The 14496-nt window shown below is 31.4% G+C and overlaps 1 protein-coding gene across 2 annotated transcripts in view; it reads left to right on the top strand.

The window, feature by feature from the left end:
* Positions 1–14496, top strand: part of LOC139521867 (anaphase-promoting complex subunit 4-like) — a 79494-nt gene that overhangs the window by 28061 nt on the left and 36937 nt on the right. For both annotated transcript variants that reach the window (XM_071315531.1, XM_071315528.1), the window contains exons 20-24: positions 3462–3559; positions 6795–6856; positions 7701–7730; positions 9066–9167; positions 10605–10697. In XM_071315531.1, the coding sequence (XP_071171632.1) occupies positions 3462–3559; positions 6795–6856; positions 7701–7730; positions 9066–9167; positions 10605–10697 (385 nt within the window). The remainder of the gene's footprint in view (positions 1–3461; positions 3560–6794; positions 6857–7700; positions 7731–9065; positions 9168–10604; positions 10698–14496) is intronic.

Below are 14496 nucleotides of genomic sequence, written 5' to 3'. Positions count from 1 at the left end.
ACACTGGCTGACAAGGAAAAACCAAATATTTGATAACCTGCAGCACGGAGAAATGCAATAACTATTTCTGAGTAACGATTTTGAACCTCATCATGAGTATCATTGTCACAAATAAAGACATAAATAGTGCATATACAGAGTTTGTTACTTTAATAGAAAAAGAGATGAAAGACACAGTTCCCGTATTGAAGACCCCAACAGGACCAAGTTCGAATAAAAGGAAGAAATCTCTTCGAAAACCATATTGGACTGAAGAACTTACCTCATTATGGAATAAAGTGTGTTTTAAAGAAAAGCAGTGGTTGAAATGCAAAAACTGCACTAATCTGAGACGTCAACTTAAACAGGAATTTTGCAATATTCGTAATCAGTTCGATAAGCTAAATAGAAATACTAAACGTAACTTTCAATTAAAGGAGCAGGATAATTTGTCTAAACTGTTTCAAAGTAGTAACACTCTGACTTTTGGAAATACATTGGTAATATTGGTATTGCGAATGAACGTCGCCAAAACATTCCATTCAAAGTAAAAACAGATGAAGGCTTTAGTAGTGATGTTGATGTTGTCCTGGACAAATGGAAAACAGATTATGAAAAACTATTTAATTCTGGTGATAATGGCAATTTTGATAACAATCATTTAGACTGGGTAAAGGGAAATAATCATGTTTTCCCGACTAGGAACTGTGACACTTTGAACTGCCCTGTTACAAAACAAGATGTCATTGACGCTGTAAATAGGACTAGATTGAATAAAGCAGTCGGTTTTGATTATATTCCTGCGGAAAGTTTACGCAATAGCATATGTATAGACCTGTTATTTAAACTTATTTCATTCTGCTTTCAAAATGGTAAAGTGCCTGATTTATGGCTAAATGGAATTATTAATCCTATTCCAAAAAATGATAGTGGTTGTAAATTCGATCCTATGTCATATAGAGGTATAACTATTTTATCTATCCCATGTAAAATTTTTGCTGACATTTTAAATAAGCGTTTGAATAAATGGCTTAATGAAAATGAAATTTTATGTGATGAACAGAACGGTTTTCGAAAAGGTAGAAACTGTACAGATCATGTTTATGTATTAGATAATATTGTTAAAAGTAGAAAAAATGCAAAAAAGGATACATTTGTATGTTTTGTTGACGCAAAGAAAGCATTTGATACCGTTGATAGAGACTGTCTACTATTTAAATTGAGAAAAATTGGTATTAGCGGTATATTTTTAAATTGTATTACTTCTTTATACAGTAATGTCAATTGTGCAGTCAGAGTAAATAACTTTATGACATCCTTTTTTCCTGTTGCTCTTGGTGTAAAACAAGGCTGTGTTTTATCGCCGACTTTATTTTCTATCTATGTAAATGATTTAGTCTCAGATATTAAAGAAGCAAATTATGGTATTCAAATAGATGACATAATGGTCTCTATGTTATTATATGCTGATGATATTGCATTGATTGCACCTGATGCAGAGAAACTGCAAAAGCAGTTGGACATTTTAAATAAGTGGTGAAAAAAGTGGAGATTAACTCTAAATAAAAACAAAACCAAAATTGTTCATTTTAGAAATAAATCTGTACTAAGAAGTAATTCTCAGTTCAAATGTGGCGAACTTTGTCTTGAATATGCAGCTTGTTATAAATATCTTGGTGTACTTTTGAATGAATTTTCAGATTATTCTATAATTGCCAAAGAATTGTATAAATCAGCTAATAGAGCTCTTGGTGTTATCAAAGCAAAATTTTGTAAAACTGGTGGTATGAATTTTGATGTATTTACTAAATTATATGACACTTTAGTCAAACCCATTTTTACATATGCTTCCGGTGTATGGGGCATTAATATACATAATTGTATAAATAATTTGCAAAACAATGCTTGTAAATTTTTCTTAGGGTTAAGCAAAAGAAGCAGCAACTTAGCTGCTAGAGGTGATATGGGTTTTTTATCAGGCGATGCACTACTAAAAGTTGAAGTTTTTAAACTTTGGAATCGTCTAAAATGTGACAATACTAGTAATATATGTAAAAAGGTTCATACCTGGGCGATTAGAAGAAAATCGTCATGGGATTATAGAGTTGTACAGTTAGCTCGTAAATATAGTTTGATTATAAATGTAGAAGATGAAATTAATATGAGTAATGTATGGGACTCTATACAAACTTTTGAAAAAAAATATTGGCACCATGAAGTATGGAATGATAAAAATAATGTCAATGGTAATAAATTAAGATTTTATAGATTGTTTAAAACTTGTATTGGTACGGAGCCTTATGTAAAGATAGTTAATAATAGATGCCACCGACGTATTTTGTCACTATTCAGAGCTGGTTCGTTACAACTTAAAGTTGAAACAGGTCGATATGCTAGACCACCAGAACCTCTACAAGACCGTTTATGTATTTTTTGTGATAGTAGCCAAATTGAAGATGAAAAACACTTTCTTTTTAATTGTTGTTTTTACTCTGATATCAGACATGAATTATATGCCAAAGCCTGTCTTTTAAATGTTGATTTTGAGAATTTATGTGATGTTGAAAAACTTCGTTATCTTATGTGTAATGAGAATATGGTTCCTCTTTTAGCTAGTTCCCTTTATCATATGTTTTATCGACGAAAACATGTCATCTAGAAATTATATATGTTTTGTTATTTTTAATTTATTTTTTTAATTTACGAAATACATTTTAAATGTATCAAAGCTGTCCTTTTATGTATGTATTAGATGTTTGTTTTAATGATAGTGTCTCATAAGTCGTTTTCGGCTGGCATCCTTTTACATAAATGTTGGGTTCTTATGACTATGTGTATATATATATATTGATATTGTAATGGATGGTGACACTTTAATAAAATAAATCTTAATTTTAGTATGACAATATAAAAGTCAATATGAAAAGGAAGTTTTGACTACAATGTCTGCAGTTAGAATGACAACTTAGACAATTTAGACCATAACAAAACATCCAGTCAGCAGACCTTCCAAATCATACTTGTTTGGCTTTATAAATATTTTGACATGAGCGTCACTGATGAGTCTTATTTAGACGAAACGCACATCTGGCGTACTAAATTATAATCATTGTACCTTTGATAACTACTATCATACATCATTGGCCTATAAACCATACTGTCTAAACTTTCAGACAATGCTTTTCAGCTATACTACTAAGCACAGAAAATATATTAAACAGATATTTTACAAGAGATAATATTTAAAGAGAAATTGGAAATCAAGAAGTGTATTGAACAAGGCAATATTATAAAAGAGATTTGAGGGAAACCTAAACATTTATACTTTATTCTTTACATTGTTACACCTATTTGTGAAGAAAAGGGAAATGAAAGATATCAAAGGGATATTTAACACAAACTGACATGGCAAAAAAAATGAGAAATGATATTATAAATGCTGAGAGTCTATAAACTAATAGTTGTTATTTGTAATTTTGCAGATTCAGATATTGTTTATCCTGTTAAAAGTTCAAGTTCACTGGTTCAGCTTCAGGAATCAGTAGAAGAAATCATCAAGTCAGCTTTAACTCAACCATCTGTAGGTTTGTTACTAGTAAAACAGGGATGTTATCAATAGACTAAATTCTAATTAAAATTGTGTTCTATGTTTAAAATCTAGTCATGAATATCCCAGTGGTTAACTTGTAAACAATATCCCTGCCTAGGACTGAAAAAGTCAGCGCTGTACAACATGGTTTTCCAGAAGGTTTTTGTGAAGACCCCAACAAAAAAACACTTTCCTTTGAAAGTTTGGGACAGTTATACTTGAGGTGCAATTAAAAAAAATTAAATCCTTGTAGACCAATAAAGTTATCTTGAGAAATTAAAACACCCTATGTTTGGAGTCTTTGGACATAGTTTTTGCAAAATGGCCTTGCAGTAGCCCCATAGAGGATTATTTAAATGATTTTTTTAGTATTATTCATGGAGTACTTTGCCAAAAAGATGTTTTTGGAGGTAAATGAAATGCTGTATATGTCTGTCTGTCCCATTCCAATCCCTTTTAACAGACTGAATGAATATTGATCAGTCCAGCATATCAAAAGGGAGGTAATTGAACTTGGTTACTTTCTTAAAAAACCCAAATAGATGGTAAAAGTATTGCATCAGTTATACTTTGGTTTATACAGTTAACTCTCGTTGTCTCGAACTCGGTTGACTCGAAATTTCGGTTGAGTCGAAGTTTTCACGTGGTCCCGAACTTTGTTCCATATAAATGTATGTATTTCGACTCTTGATGAGTCGAAATTGGATGAGTCGAAATTTCGGTTGAGTCGAACTAAATTTACGATCCCAAAGTTAACAAAGGATTCAAAATTCATTATTTATCTCGAACTAATACAAATATGTCAAAGCATGACCTCCGGGATTTAAATGGATTGAAGACTTAATCTGACAATACACGTGTAAATAGGTTTCCAGTCAATGACCACTGTAATTGATTTATGACATGCTATTTTCCACGAGTGTTTACCTGAGATTATCTTTTATAGAATTTTCATAAATAATTAGCGATACATTGTTAATGTTCATGACAAAGTATTTAAAATGTTTACAAAACAATTAATCGTGATTTACACTAATGAGCTTGGGTGTTTATTTAATAGTTATCCCACAAGGACGCGGTTTGTCAGTGTAAGATCACCCCGATGGCCGGAGGCCAGAGGGTGATCTAACACTGACACACCAAGTCCGAATGGGATAACTATTTTACATCCCAGCTGTTTTAGATTAGACGAAAAACCATTTACAATTCATAAAATCTAGTTTAGAATGCCACACAACCATTATAATATACTTTATATATTACTATATGATGTATACCCCTCAAACACGATGAGTAGATATCAAATAATGTCAACTCGCCCCACTTGCCAATCGGCCCACACTATATCGCCACTTTATAAAAAAATCGCCCCACTCTTGTTTACCGACTCGCCCCACTTTTGAAAAAATGTAAAATCAAATTGAACAATCAGTCACTTATTCATGTTATTAACGAAAAAGGTTTAAACCTCAGTGACTAAATAAAGGTTTGACAACTCGCCCCACTTTTAAAAAGATCTTTCTTCCTTTAAGTATGTCAAATAACTATTAATTCGTATCCAGTCGTCCTGGTGTAGTGGGATGTGTTGTGGCTTGATATGCTAAAGGTCCCAGCATATACACTGGATTTTTTCTACGTGAATTTTGATAGATAGTCTTTTCCGTATAATTGATTATAAGTTTTATAGTGGATTTGACATTCCCGCCAAAATGTTACAGAACAAAGGAAAGCATGCATAACAAAGAAACTCAAACTGGGGTGATCTGGTAGGGGTGATCCGGGTCAGATCACCCCAGTTAGAACAAAGGAGCTGGGATGTAAAAAGTGAGGATTAAGACTTCTGTTGATGATCACCTAAAAACTACTCAATCGGCATCTTTTATCTTGTATTTTCTATTGAAAAGAAAGAGTGAGATGAAACAAAATGAAGAGAAATCTAAATTTTCTAAAATCTCTTCTATCGAGAATAAAAATTTTTGTCAACTTTTAACAACCTAAATAACTCTAAGATCGATTGGAAAGTACTCTCTTGGATAGAAAAAATTGTAGCTTAAACAATTGAATAAGTAAAAATAATTTTATCATAATAATGAAAGACCATCGATCTGATACCAGAATATCGATCCCCTTCCCATATTCATCAGGATTTATTTTAGCTTGGTCTGTCAAACTTCCAGTTTTCGTTTGAGTCGAACTACGTGTATCTCGAAATAATTCTCTGGTCCGACTGACTTCGAGATAACGAGAGTCGACTGTACTTTAGTAAAGTGCCTCTTATATACTTTAAGATATAAATTTCATTAAATTGAATAAGTAAATTTTTAGATTTGAATTTCATTTTCTTGGTTTGAATTATCTCCCTTTGAATGATCTCAAATTATTTATGCAAGAATTTTTTTTCAACAATTGCTGAAAATCTCAAGTTTTGTGAAGTCAAAACATGCTGGATAGAATTTCATTGAAATTGACAGTATTTAACATTTCGTGTAATTAATTAACGACACTTTTGAACAACTGGGCCCTGAGTAATGTGACTAACGACTAGAGAAAACTTTGTTCCCTAATGCAGGCACATGTTTTTGTCATAAAAGTGACAGAAAGAGAAATGAGTATATGAACAAGTCTTAATTGAATTCTATGAAATCAAATCATTTACTTACAGAACATTCTGAAATTGGTTGTTGGACAGCTGAGGTTTACAAGATAAATAGACTTGTTTTCATGTTTTACTGGTCAAATAATAAATGAATTTAGCATATGTTTTTGAGGAAATAATTGATTGAGCTACATTCTCTAAATATGCATATGTTTGTGCATGCATGCAATAAAATATGAACCTTAAATGATACATCTGTAAACTTTCGAATTACATAAATTAGTTATATTAATTGTATTATCTTTGTCGCAATTATTTACACAAGGAAAGAACATGAAACAAACTGTTATAATTTGGGTTTTTAACAAAAGTGTACAAGGATTACTAAAATTTTGGAAATAAATGCGTGCATTTATTATTGGGAATTCTGGACCACTCACCAATATGTGAAATTAAATTAGATTAATGTGATCTAAAAAATATAATAAAGGAAAATCACTATTGAAATTATGAATGTGAACCTGATACAGTCACAATTTTTCGCATCAGGAAATTTTCTATGTTGATTTAGAATTTAGAATGAATAGCAGACTTTAAAAAAACTGATTATTTTCTAATTTTTCATTTCAGATAGTTATAGGACAGTCCCTATCCTGTATATCATCAATAGATCTGTTTACAAAGGATAAAAGGTAGATTTACCTAGAATAAGCTTTTATTTATGAATCCTACCAAAACACACCATTAGTTTTGATACTTGAGATGGTAGTTTAACTGATGGTAGTGCAGAAATACTTTAACCAATAGGGATATTATAAGTGATAGATCTGTTTCTTTATAGAAAGAAATGAGGAATATTATACTACAAAATAAAAATTGGTGGAAAAATCATATGCTGGTTCAACTTGCAATTTAACAAAATTCATCTAAAAGAGTAATGACGAAAAATACCAAACTTCAAGTCAAATTCAACTTGGAGTCCATAAAATCTGACAAAATGAAACACTTATGGAACATGTATGGAAAACAACATTCCCGACTTAGAACAGGTATTTTCAACAAAAAAAATGGTGGATTCAACCTAGTTTCATAGGTTCAAAATAGGCTTCAATGCATAAAGCATCAGAGAAATAATCTATGTCTTCAAATGTACAGACATTTTTGCAATATCAGTTTCCTGAATGAACATCAATTTTTTTTCAAATTCAGTTTTCGTATATAAAATCATTAATTTTGCCAAAACTTATTATTAACAGCTGCTTGAATTACTATAAATGCATTCAATGGAAAACTATAATTTGACCTTTTTTGATAGGGGCAAATGCTGAAAACCAAGAAAAATCAATTCCACAAAATTAAATGTATCTAAATTAAGTATTAGAGAAGACAGTTATCTCCCATTATTGAAAACGAGACATAAAATGATAAATATGGCATCAATACATATCTTAATCTGTGACATTACTTACTTGTTTCTTGTTATTGAAATATAATAGCTTCTTCAAGTTAATTCATGTTTTTGTCCTTTTTTTCCAGTGAAGAAAATTTCAAGATGAAGTCTTGCCAGTGAGTAATAGTTAACTTGTTTCATTGTGCATGTACAGTGTATGCCTTTATCACAAAGCATCATGCTTAGAATCCAAGTTATTTAGTATTATAAACTTGGTACCATTTCACACAGCATTTGTAAGACACATCTTGCATAATTGGACATTCATTCACATAAACAATTAAAAGGTAAAATCTGTTGACAAAGAATTGACAAAATAATGTTCCAAGTAAATAATCAAGTCAACAGAACTGGGGGAAAATCAGTTCCTGCTTCATTAGTTATTCCCTTTAAAATAAAAATGATTAAAGTTTTCCAGTCAAAGGACAAACAAGACTATTACTTGCAGAAGCAACTCAGACAATTGAAAAATAAATATCACAAAATACGACATTGAAAAACTAAAAAAATAGCACCTTAAAAATGTCACTTAAACACAAACTTGGGTTCTCTGAACAGGTAGAAACTTTCAAGTAAAAGTTCTGTGGAAAGTTCAAACTAAGTATTGTACTGAAGATAAAGAACATTCATGCTTTGATATTACTAGCATGCAAAGGAGTTGGTTTAATAAGTTATAGTAACTGTTTTAGCCCTACAAATCTGAAATATTTCACAGTTATAATGTATTCAAAACCTCATTAATATAATTTAATCCTTTAACCATTGTGTTTTTGTGTATAACAGTGATCATTTGCAAAACTAGCATAAATAAAAATTAAACTGGTTGTACACTGGTTTTCAGCGTACATAACAGATTAATTACTCAGGGCTATTCCAGAAAAAAATGTAGGGGGGTTGGAAGGCACTTTTTGTCAGCACCCGCCACCCAGACAATTGTAATTGAGACTTATAATTCATTATAGTGTGAAAAGTTGCTCTGATACCCATCACCCATGTATTATTAATATAATGTGCCTTCCAACCCCCCCATACATTTTTTTCTGGGTAGCCCTCATCATAAACTGATTGTAGATTTTCTCACTGAAGTAATTTTATTTATTGGTATACTGTGGATTCATTATTATTTGTTGGATAATAATTTTTATGGACTTTTTGGGTGAAGGTGAACGACGAAATGCTATAATCAACGAATAACAATTTTTCTATAGTTCTGTTTGCAGATTACAGCAAAACTACAAAATTAAATATCCACGAACTTGTAAGTTTTCTTTAATCTATGAAAATAATGAATCCACAGTATTTAATGAAGAAATTCTGCAATCCTTAAGTCATAAGAGGAAGATACTGCTTTGTGTAATCTTACTGCACATAATCGGGTATTGCGTATATGGAAGTTAAACACTGTTTAATTAATTGTGTCCTCAGTTAACCCAGACTGATATCTGTTCTAGGTTTACATGCAATGAAAAGAAAGTTGTTTATACAGTATTTACCTCCAGTCCTGCACCATGCGACAAGTTTTATATCCTGCGACAGCCTACTTGTACCAAAGGGTAAGTTATAAATAGATTATTGATCATGTTGAAAAAAATTGTGTTGAAATTGTAAAACAGGTGATAGAATGTATAAGAAGTGGAATTATCCATTGTTCCTATATTGGAGGTCAAGATCAATATTGACATTTTTCACTTCAACTCCGTTCAAGAGTTGTGGTACTTGATTGATTGGAAGATGTCACTTTATGTTCATTCCATGGGATAAATTGAGAATCCATTCAAATTTTGATATTTTGTTTCTCTATTAAACATGGATAAGACTTTTTCACTCAAACCATTTTGGAGTTATCACCCTTTATACATTTTACAATGTTGATGTAACAAAACATTTATTCTACTGTCATTTAGTTTAACTTTTACTTTACATATTTGGTTAAGGTCTTAATTTTAATCCAAACTGCCATAACAGCCTCATTTGATATCCTGTTATTAGCAAAGGCCTAACCAAAAAATTGGCTACAAGATGCTGAATACAAATATGTATGTGTATAAACTAATCATTATTGGTAAGGCATTGACACCTAATTGTACGCAAAATATAGGTATATATAGCCATATTTAGTCAATTTTTTTAAGATTCTACATGTTTATGATGTGATAGTAACGTTTGAAGTGTATAGATATTACAATCTTATCATTAATTGAATTGCCAAGCAGCTCTGTAACTCAGCTGCCCAAGCCATCCGTCCTTTCAAAAGACCTTTGATAGAAAACATTTTCAAGCTGTTCCTGGCTTTTATAGAACAACATAATTTTTTTACAGGTCTGGAGGTTGATAATATTGAGTTATATATAAGCAATTTTTATATTAGCAGTGCAACTATTTTGGCCGCAGATAGTTTGAAATTTTACAACTTTCATTGTACAAGGAAAATTTTCATCAAGCTTTCTAAGCTTCTTTGAAAGGGAACTAGATATTTCATATTATATGCCTAGATCAATTATTTTGGTTAGAAATTATGCCCTTTAGGAATGTAAATGATGTAGAAAAAAATAATAAATGCTTCAAGTGCTTACATTTCTTGAATCATAATAATATTACAAAAAGAGAATGTAAGTGCTTTCACAGCATAATTTTACATTAAATTTGTATGAGCAGCAATATCTTGTTAATAAAAAAAGGAAAATAGCAGGTTACTTTATAGGAGTAAGATTCTTGGAAATTCAAGTATATCAGCAAGAGATATTAACTCCAATATATAACCTTATAAATAATCATGAACTTGTGTTTTTCCTTGACTTTAAAGAGGAATATCTCAAAATGGATTGCATTGCATGATTTATGAAGGACAAGTTCTGATTGAGTGAAAATGTATATACATTAGTGTAAAAGACTTTTTTTTTATGATGTAAAAAAAAACGTGTTGATGTTCGTTTTAAGAAGAATTGTCACTGTACATTTTCTAGTATAGTATTTGTTTTTGTTTTGTTTAGTGCATCATTACAGACAGAAGGTGTAGCGGTGAGAATAGGACAACTTACACATGACACTAACCATAATGACAGCTCTGATCAAACCTTTCAGCCGTAAGTTGTATTTCATCATTTATTTCTATACCTTGGATTGAGAGTTGTCTCATTGGCACTCATACTACATCTTCTTAATTCTACTTTCTTACAATAATGCTTGGGATATTATGTTTTCTAGTCTGTGTGTCTGTCTGCATTTTTTTTCAGGTAAATGTTATGGTAATTTCCATGAAATTGCCCTTGCATCAACTTTAAACTTAGTATGCATGTTTATTATGATACGAATAATTAAAACTATTAACCAAATGAGGGTTTTGACACTACATTTCACAGTTTATTGATCAAGTCAAAATTTTGGATTTAGAAAGGTTAAATCAACTTGAAACTTACAGAATTTCTATTTTGAATTTTTGTTGGAGTTCATTTTGTGATTGTTCTTTTTACATCAAATGTTTTTTATGATATAATCCATTAGTAAATGCCAAAAAAGAAGTTTTAATCCAGATTTAAGAGTTTTCTCAACATGAGGATATAATAGTGCAAGTTGGGCTTGTTGTCCTATGGACATTTATTTTCATGTCTGTGTTACTATTTTTAAGGTTCATATTTTGGGGAAAGACGGCTTCTATGTGATTGACCAGAGTGACATCCCCTCATGTCACTCATTTTTGTCGAGCCTGCAACTTTTGTTGCAGAAAGCTCGACATAGGGATAGTGATCCGGCGGCGGCTACGGCGGCGGCGGCAGCGGCGGTGTTAGCTAACTTCTTAAAAGCTTTATATTTTAGAAGGTGGAAGACCTTGATGCTTCATACTTTGTATATAGATGCCTCATGTTACAAAGTTTCCGTCAGTCACATGTCCAATGTCCTTGACCTCATTTTCATGGTTCAGTGACCACTTGAAAAAAAAGTTCAGATTTTTTGTAATGTTGAATTCTCTCTTATTATAAGTAATAGGATAACTATATTTGATATGTGCGTACCTTGAAAGGTCCTCATGTCTGTCAGACAGTTTTCACTTGACCTCGACCTCATTTCATGGATCAGTGAACAAGGTTAAGTTTTGGTGGTCAAGTCCATATCTCAGATACTACAAGCAATAGGGCTAGTATATTCGGTGTATGGAAGGACTGTAAGGTGTACATGTCCAAATGGCAGGTGTCATCTGACCTTGACCTCATTTTCATGGTTCAGTGGTTATAGTTAAATTTTTGTGTTTTGGTCTGTTTTTCTCATACTATATGCAATAGGTCTACTATATTTGTTGTATGGAATGATTGTAAGGTGTACCTATCTAGCGGGCAGATGTCATGTGACCTTGACCTCATTTTCATGGTTCAGTGGTCGAAGTTAAGTTTTTGAGTTTTGGTCTTTTTATCTAATACTATATGCCATAGGTCATCTATATTTGGTGTATGGAAATATTTTATGATCTTTATGTCAGTCGCGCAGGTTTTATTTGACCGTGACCTCATTTTCATGGTTCATTGCACAGTGTTAAGTTTTTGTGTTTTGGTCTATTTTTCTTAAACTATAAGTAATAGGTCAACTATATATGTTGTATAGAAGCATTGTTAGCTGTACATGTCTGCCTGGCATGGTTCATCTGACCTTGACCTCATTTTCAAGGTTCATTGGTCTTTGTTTAGTTATCTTGGACTTGGTAAATGTTAAGTTTATGTGACAGTTGTATTAAAGCTTAGCTTTATACTTAGGACTATCAACATAATATCAATGATTAGTATAGAAGGCGAGACATTTCAGTGTGTGCACTCTTGTGTTATTATAGTGTGGAAACACCCCAACAAATCTGACTGAGATTGATGAGAAGGAGACACACAAATGAATAGATTGACTTTAAACACTTTTTTTTACACATTTCCCTTCTGTTTCTCGCCAAATTATCGTATCTTGAGCTCTCCTTTACACTTTTTACGTTTCTTTTACAATCCGGGAAAATCAGTATGACGAGATATTCTAAATATATCCAACCTACATTATATTTTATTATTAAAGCGACGTTATTGTTGGACAGCCACACTACGTAGAAGCGAGGATATCCTTCACTGATTATTTAAATCATTCTCAGAGTCCGTGCACAAATTAAAAATTGGTATTTTTTAAATTTAAACATAATTATGTTTGCTGTAGAATACTAGGTGATTCAAACATCAACATGCAATGCTTTAATTTGTAGGTCAACTGTAAACAAAGGCCTTGGGGATACATGAGATTGGGGAGAGAAACAATTTTTTTCATTTTTTCTGTAAAACTCTGTTTTGAGAATCTTCCTCCAAATCAGGAGCACCTCAATTAATGATTTATTATCCACTAAAATAAAAGTTCATGTATCTGAACACTTAAAATGTGACATTTAGTATATGATTAGTAGTCTTCCATTAAAACTAAATTTTGTGTACCAACATAATCATTGTAATGGGAAAAAAATTTAAATTAAAAATGTTGCATTTTGTAGTTTAAACCTATTTATTCATGAAATTTACAAATATTTCAAAATGTAGGATCTGGAAACAAGCTTCACACAGTTTACATCAATCATATTGGTTTTTATTAATACCTGTATCCTTGTGATGAGAGTTGTATCTGGGAACTTTATCAATGGAAATTTAAAAATGAATAGATTTTTCAGTCCTCACTTTAAGAAAAAAATGAAAAATCTTAAGAGTACACAAAAAATGGAAAATGGCTCTAGCCTGCTGTTCAGTGGTACACAATTAAGATTTCAAAAAATGTTGTAGTAGTTGCTAAATAACAGAATTCAGTTGAATTTTAGATAATTAACTATCAACTTTAATCGAATGTTTAGATTTAGAAGATGCAGATCTCTTCCATTGGTCCAAATTGAATCCTAAACTAAGAAAATGAAATTACATGAAACAACAATTGATTTCAATATTGTCAACCTTTCTACATGTTCTATCTGTTCTTTTTTTTCTTTTTTTCATTCTATATATGAAGACTATCAAAAGACCCCACCCCCACCCAAAAAAATAAATAAAAATAAAATTAGAAACAATGGCCGTCTTTCCCCTCAGAGCTATTCAGCACTTTGATTAGGTTCAGTGATTAAAAGATGTTTTTCCTTTTTGATATTTTGCAGCTTTAGAGTTTGAATCATTGTTCATGGAAATAATGTCTTTTTCCATGCACATCTTGTAATCCAAATGTATGAAAGTAAAAAAGCCTCTCAATAAGATTGTCTTGATACCTCTGTCTTTTCATTTTCATCATTGCATACAATACATTCATAAACTGGCAGCTGTGTCTTTAATTGTGTCAAAGACCTGCCTTTCAGAAATCGTTTATGCTGTAAACAGTATATTTTTCTCTACAGTAACATAGCTTATTGGACCAGTTGTTATTGAAACTGTCTGAATTCTAAACATCTTGTTCCACCTCTGCTAATCAAATCAAAATTCTTGTCACTACCATTTTAATAAGAGTAGTATAAGAAAAGAATTAACTGTTAAGATGTCAAAACTGTTTACTTGTATATATTTTGTCTCATTTTATTTGAAATTTCTATTTATAGTTCCATTACCAATAGTTTCAGATATTCTACAGTTTAGCCTCTTTTTCTTTGGAATTGATATTTAGATAATGGACAATGGATATGACTTTGTATTCTAGAAACCCATTCCAAAAGATGACAAGGATACATAAAAAAGATCCAACCATATGCATGTACAGTTGTTAAGATGGTGCTCAATAATCCATGTCTACTATACTTTGGCTTATAGACTGATATTTCTAGCTAAAATCGGGACCTTTGTAGCCTTAAATTAAAATAATGTATCACTAGCCTAGCTGTCAACTCTTAGTTTGAGAGTTAAA

Source organism: Mytilus edulis, chromosome 4, assembly GCF_963676685.1.
Source record: "Mytilus edulis chromosome 4, xbMytEdul2.2, whole genome shotgun sequence".
In the NCBI taxonomy this organism is placed as follows: Eukaryota; Metazoa; Mollusca; class Bivalvia; order Mytilida; family Mytilidae; genus Mytilus; species Mytilus edulis.
The sequence above is the reverse complement of the archived record's forward strand: the minus strand, read 5'-3'. Positions and strand labels throughout refer to the sequence as shown.